The 6,795-nt window shown below is 46.2% G+C and overlaps 1 protein-coding gene across 1 annotated transcript in view; it reads right to left on the bottom strand.

The window, feature by feature from the left end:
- Positions 1-5,715, bottom strand: part of spon1b (spondin 1b) — a 94,389-nt gene extending 88,674 nt beyond the window's left edge. The window contains exons 1-2 of the mRNA XM_083654450.1: positions 5,196-5,715; positions 2,336-2,442 (exon numbers count right to left, since the gene is read on the bottom strand). Of these exons, the coding sequence (XP_083510576.1) occupies positions 2,336-2,442; positions 5,196-5,418 (330 nt within the window). The 5' untranslated portion in view covers positions 5,419-5,715. The remainder of the gene's footprint in view (positions 1-2,335; positions 2,443-5,195) is intronic.
- Positions 5,716-6,795: the final 1,080 nt, after the last annotated feature.

Below are 6,795 nucleotides of genomic sequence, written 5' to 3'. Positions count from 1 at the left end.
CTCTAACTCGCTCTACCGACTCTCTCTCTCAACTGAGAAAGACATCATCCCTTTGCTCCTCCCATAACGCTCTCTATCTCTCCCTCACTGTCTCTCCTCTCGCTCCTCACCTCTCTCTGTCTCCCCCCTCTATCTCTGTCTGTCTCTCCTCTCGCCTCCTCACCTCTCTCTGTCTCCCCCCTCTATCTCTGTCTGTCTCTCCTCTCTCTCTCTCTACCCCCTCTATCTCTCTCCCCCTCTCTCTCTGTCTGACTCTCCTCTCTCCCTCTCTCTTGATGACACAGAGAGTCTTCAGCAGCACATAAAAATCAAGTGGTAAGCGCTGTCGCCTCACAGCTAGAAGGTCCTGGCTTCGATTCCCACCTGGGACGCTGTGAGCGCTGAAGGAATGCGTGCTCGTCCTCGGAATCAAGTCCTGTTTCCATTTTTCATCTGTGGATTATTTTTTATTTCTGTTTCTGAAAATAGAATTACCCGCACCCCCGCCCTTAGCTTTTGGACAATGTGGCCCCCCTGAACAATAGTTGAATAGCCCTGCCATACATGATCTTGTATCTAAGGATACAAGATACATACAGGCCCTCCTGACCATGCTGGAGTCTAGTCTACGCCCCGAAGACTAGAGTCAAAACCAGCACTTTTACACAAACCGCATGACGAGGAGCAAGATGAGCTTAGGGTGGAAAAGTCTCATCTTTTAAAACAAAAAAACACATTTTTAATTACAAATATTTACATCATTTGTGTCTTTATCTATTTTATTCTTGCTGTTCATTCCAAATGAACTTAATTATAATTCAGTACAACTGCTACAGTTGGAAAGTAGACCAAGCAGCTGTGCTACTGTACTACATGCAGAGGTTGAACTACTGTAGAGTCAAGCGTTGAGAATTCACAATACAGAAATACCACAGAAAGTAGAGCAAATTGTTAAATTAATTGAATGAATGAACAAAAAAACAAATAAATGGGTGAAGGTGGACTCAAGGTGGACTGTTTTGTCACTGTATGGCTGCAGCCAGTGGCAAAATGTAGTCCTGTATAACATTTATTTTTCTGAAAGTAAGGGTTGAAATGTTTGCTCCTGTCTCAGGTGTTTCTGTTTGAGCAGAAGTCGCCACTCTGACGCACGAGTGAAGCCGCTTCGCAGCAACATCTAATGTTACATTTTCATCAAAATAACTGTCTGTTTTGCTGCTCTCTATGACCGATTGATGTAGCACAACAGTGATTGAACGTATAACCAGTTCATAAAGCTTTTCAAGTATGTTCATAAACATCTGGTGTAGCTCTTTCATGGGAAAAATCCTCTGCCACACAGGAAGTGATGTGTTTTTTTCGTTTGTTTGTTTGTTTGTTTGTTTGTTTGTTTGTTTGTTTGTTTGTTTGTTTATAATGAACAGAAGAAGAAGTGGGTAGTCAGCATGAGCAGTGAGAGCCACCATGACTGAACAGACAAAGAAAAGAGAAATTCAAACTGCAGCCATCAACAAGATCCAAGCAGAAAGACGTCACAGTACTGCACACAAATGTTTGATTGAGAGCTCATCTCTGAAGAGCAGCGCAGAGACACACCAGCAACAAAGTCAAAACAACAATAACAACAACAACAAAACAATAAAAACAAGGACCTTGAGAATGGCCACTATAAGGTGAGGGGGTTAGTAAATAATGTGCATCACTCTGTTCTTGTGAAGAGCGTTGCATAATGATGACGTGGTCCAAAGATGGGAGCCATCAAGTACAGAATGAAGCTCCTTGTTACTCTCCTCCAGCTGTTGGCCACATAACAGCACCTCCTGGCCTGTCTGCTAAGAGTGTGGTTAGGAGGATCAGTGTGAGTCGTGTGTTCCTGTACACTGAGCGGGAGGTCATTGTATTGGGGAGGTCTGTCTCTGTCCTCACAAGCTCTGCTCAGTAGGTGCCGTGTTACTGAACAAAAACATCTTACATCTCTTTCTCCTTCTCGCATTCTCTCTCTCTCTCTCTCTCGATCCTTCTTCTCACATGCTCTCTCGCTCTGTCTCCTTCTCTCTCTCGCCCTCTTTCGCTGGAGGAGATATCTGCTGCTCAGCAGGAAGTGTGCCATGTCCGCCCCACCCATGGCAGAAGCTCCACAAGCCAACTAGATCCCACAACAGGAGGAGAGTGCTCGCTTCTCGAGCTTCATCCAAGGAGAGCTATGTTGCATCTGTCAGCAATACCTCCTTATCAGAAGACTGAGGGGGGTGACGGCGCTGACTCTCATGTGCATTTAAAACGATGCAAATGAGCTCATCTTTCTCTTTTCTGGTTTAGTCAGCGATTCCCGCTTTCAGTTCCTCACTGTTCTTACCTGGAACTGGCCGGCGTAGTGCTCGTCTGTGGTGCCCTCCCTGCCCTCCTTCAGCGCGATGAGGGTGAACCCTCGGAAGTAAGCAGGGCTGGTTGCCAAGAGAGACACTGTGTGCAGAAGAGAGAGAGTGTTATGATCACGTGCACTATTCCACCTACACACAGTGCATAAAGGAGGCTTTCCCAGTGGCACATTAGGGTCAGGGCCACATGTAGCATTGTAAAATAGCAACGTTTGTGGAGCAACGTTGCTATTTTACAATTTCGGCTCCGAAATTGTAAAAAAAAAAAACGTACGTGTCTACAGGGGTGGGCGTGGTTTGGGCGTGGTCTACGGAGATTTTCTGTTTCTAACCCCTCCCCCTACCCTAACCCTAACCCTAAGATCTCAGAACGTTACCATTTTACAATTTTCGAGACGAAATTGTAACATAGCAACGTTGCTCCAAAACGTTGCTATGTTACAATTTTCTGTGAGACTGTTGATGAGAACACATTAAGAGGCAGATACAAAAGGAGCATTACTCTGTGAGCATCAATGGGATGTGAACGAGTGATGGTTGGTTGTAAATAGAGGAAGAGAGAGAGGAAGAGAGAGAGAGGGAGATAGAGAGAGAGAGAGAGAGACTATAAATCTCCTGCAGGAAGTTTTGTATGGGGAACAAGGCCAGGAAAGGGAGTTGTAATGAGATGTGGGCGGAATTTTATTTGGAATAGGGCTCACCCTTCTGCACCCTGCATTTTGATACCGACCCATTTATCTTAAAAAATAAAATAAAAATAGCTCGTCTTGGCACCAAGATTAAAGATGTCAATATTTTCAATCTTATCCAATTTTAACAAGTTATTTAATTTGAATGTAAAAGCGGTACTGGCTTGGGGAATAACTTCTGTCTGTTTTCCCCTCGCCCTGGCTGTCCTTCACAGGTCCATGATAGAAGATTGGAATTTGCCTCCAGATTGATAAATGCACCGTCACACACCCAACTTGACATTATGTGGAGGAGGATCTCAGCGGGAAGACTCGGAGACAAGGTGACATCTGATTTCCATCCTTGTTTTTGATGCCCCAGTATGAAGCATTAGAGTGTATAGCATGTCAGCTCCTATAAAACCCTAAAACACCCCAGTATGAAGCATTAGAGTGTATAGCATGTCAGCTCCTATAAAACCCTAAAACACCCCAGTATGAAGCATTAGAGTGTATAGCATGTCAGCTCCTATAAAACCCTAAAACACCCCAGTATGAAGCATTAGAGTGTATAGCATGTCAGCTCCTATAAAACCCTAAAACACCCCAGTATGAAGCATTAGAGTGTATAGCATGTCAGCTCCTATAAAACCCTAAAACACCCCAGTATGAAGCATTAGAGTGTATAGCATGTCAGCTCCTATAAAACCCTAAAACACCCCAGTATGAAGCATTAGAGTGTATAGCATGTCAGCTCCTATAAAACCCTAAAACACCCCAGTATGAAGCATTAGAGTGTATAGCATGTCAGCTCCTATAAAACCCTAAAACACCCCAGTATGAAGCATTAGAGTGTATAGCATGTCAGCTCCTATAAAACCCTAAAACACCCCAGTATGAAGCATTAGAGTGTATAGCATGTCAGCTCCTATAAAACCCTAAAACACCCCAGTATGAAGCATTAGAGTGTATAGCATGTCAGCTCCTATAAAACCCTAAAACACCCCAGTATGAAGCATTAGAGTGTATAGCATGTCAGCTCCTATAAAACCCTAAAACACCCCAGTATGAAGCATTAGAGTGTATAGCATGTCAGCTCCTATAAAACCCTAAAACACCCCAGTATGAAGCATTAGAGTGTATAGCATGTCAGCTCCTATAAAACCCTAAAACACCCCAGCATGAAGCATTAGAGTGTATAGCATGTCAGCTCCTATAAAACCCTAAAACACCCCAGTTTCAATGATTGATTCAATAGGCAGGCGATTTGTTTCCACTCTCAAAATGACTGACTTGGGGGGAAAGGGGGGGGGGGGCTTTTTGAGTGACGGTGGGCTGAGTTGAAAAAACAGGTTTAACTCATTGAGAATCTATAGAGTAGTAGACCATTATAGATGTATATGGCCAAATGCATTTGGGATCAATTGTACAGGTCAGCTTAATTAGAGCCAGATCTGTCTTCTCTTCTCTTCTCTTCTCTTCTCTTCTCTTCTCTCTCTCTCTCTCTCTCTCTCTCTCTCCCTCTCTCTGTGTGTGTGTGTGTGTGTGTGTGTGTGTGTGTGTGTGTGTGTGTGTGTGTGTGTGTGTGTGTGTGTGTGTGTGTGTGTGTGTGTGTGTGTGCGTGCGTGCGTGCGTGCGTGCGTGCGTGTGTGCGTGCGTGTGTGTGTGTGTGTGTGTGTGTCCAGTTGCTGACAGGAACAGGAAGAGTAGAGGAAGTAGACAATAGGTCAGCCATTATAACTAAGTAGACTATCAAGCCCAATCTCTCCGTGTGTGGAGCACTGAGATAGACACACGTCACGCACAGTGAGACACACACTTGAGAGAGAAAGAGGGAGAGCGAGAGAGAGAGATAGGCTAATTGGTGATATGGCTTAGAAACTGTGTCCCACAGCTGCAATTATTAGGCTACATTTTGCTGTAACATACGTGTACGACTGCTATGAAATGCGTAATAGTGCGCAAACATATTGTGATAGGCTATGTCTCTTGTTCAAGTTTCATGAAAAAGAAGAAGAAAGAAAACGGCCAATGCGCTACATGATGTGCAGCGCCCTGTATGCTACATTTTCCAACTTGACAAGCGGTGCCCACTTTTAATTTGGCGCAAGTTTACGCACGGAATGCGCCAATCGACTTTAACAACAACAACAACAAACTCTCACGTTACCTCTGTAGGTGTTGCCGGGCTGGTAGCTCTCCGGGTCCCCCTCCACTCGGATTCGGAACTCATGGTACCCGTCCCTCCGGGTGCCCTGGGTCTGCGCCCGGAGGATCCGCCCGCAGTACCCGTCCAACCTGCCGGCGGCGGGCTCCTCCACGAAAGCCACGGCATTGCACACAAAACTCGAGACGAAATACTGCAAAAGCAGCACATGCAAATACATTCCCATGTTCGGAGCAGGCGCCCTTCAGAGGAGTCGACAGTGCTTCACTGTTTCAATCCAAAAAGAAGGGGGGAAATGGAAAGGCGAAACAGCGGACAGAGGATTAGCGCAGCTAAAACTCGGGGAGCCCCGACCCGAACTACAGCAGGCTGCGCAGCGTCATTGACAGTGGTGAGGGTGAGGAGACGGAGACGGAGACGAGGCCATCCTGAACTGGGGAGCGCGTTTGTTTGGAGCGCACCGCTACAGCTGCGATGAACGGAGAGGGAGAGATAGGGAGAAAGTAGGAGAGAGAGGGGGAGGTAGGGCGAGAGAGAGAGAGAGAGAGAGAGAGAGAGAGAGAGAGAGAGAGAGAGAGAGAGAGAGAGAGATGTTCCCAGGACCTGTCAGTGGTGTGTTGATAGAGAGCCTGGTACCAGCGGGTGGCGGTTGCACGCGCTGTCTCCTTGACTTGAGGCAGGGCCAAACTGGAGCTCCTCACTTTTAACAAAACCCAGATCCCCCTCCCATCCCCGTCACATACGCTACAGTACACATACAGACTAGGGGTCTCTGTCTTATAGATAGAGAATCTCAAGTCACTTAAATCCTGCCTCTTAGGAATAAGATTTTTTTTTATATGATGGAGATTAAACATACCATAAATTAAATAAGGTCATGGTGTACTGCAGAGACACACTAAAATGAGGAATAGTATATGTTTTTATTGCTCCTCCTGTGTGCATTTTACGCATTTTCTGCTCCATTGGATATGGGATTTTTTTCTGAACAAAAAAGAGTGTTATTTAATATCACTTTGCAGCTCTTCACCACCGGCAATTGTGGCAAATGTTTTATGCTGATGGGGATCGATTCACCGGGCAGGTGCGCTTTGATTTTTCATACACCATCTAGGACACCTTGTTGATTAATGAGCCACTGTGCAATCTGGGCACCAGAGTCTTGTCAGTGTGACAACGCTTGGTTCACACCATAGACTTCTCAGAAGCAGCGCTGAAGCAGCACTTCACGGAAGCTTCCAGCAGGAGCCTTGCCATTCACACCAGAAGCACTCTCTTTTCCTCAGCGCCTCGCTCGGCGCTGCCCTCCCCCCGCTCACAACTTGCATTGACTTCATGCCTGGCTGCTCCCGTGCAGTGCCCTGCACACTTGAAAAATAGAACAGAAGCTGAAACTATCGCTGCAGCCTGCATGCAGCGTAGCTTCGGCGTGGCTTGGCGTGCGGCTGGTGTGATCGGTCTCACCTGTTAACAAGGATGCTGAAATGAAACTGCCTCCACGCTGCGTAGCTTCAGCGTTGCTTCGGCGTATGGTGTGTTCGGGCTGTAAGACTCTGGGACAGACGGCCCATAGTTTGGGGTTTTCCGCCCCAAGACTTCTGAT

The sequence above is a fragment of the Poromitra crassiceps genome, assembly GCF_964638095.1.
Source record: "Poromitra crassiceps genome assembly, chromosome: 18".
NCBI lineage: Eukaryota > Metazoa > Chordata > Actinopteri > Beryciformes > Melamphaidae > Poromitra > Poromitra crassiceps.
Note: the sequence above shows the minus strand (reverse complement) of the source record. Positions and strands in the feature narration are given on the sequence as shown.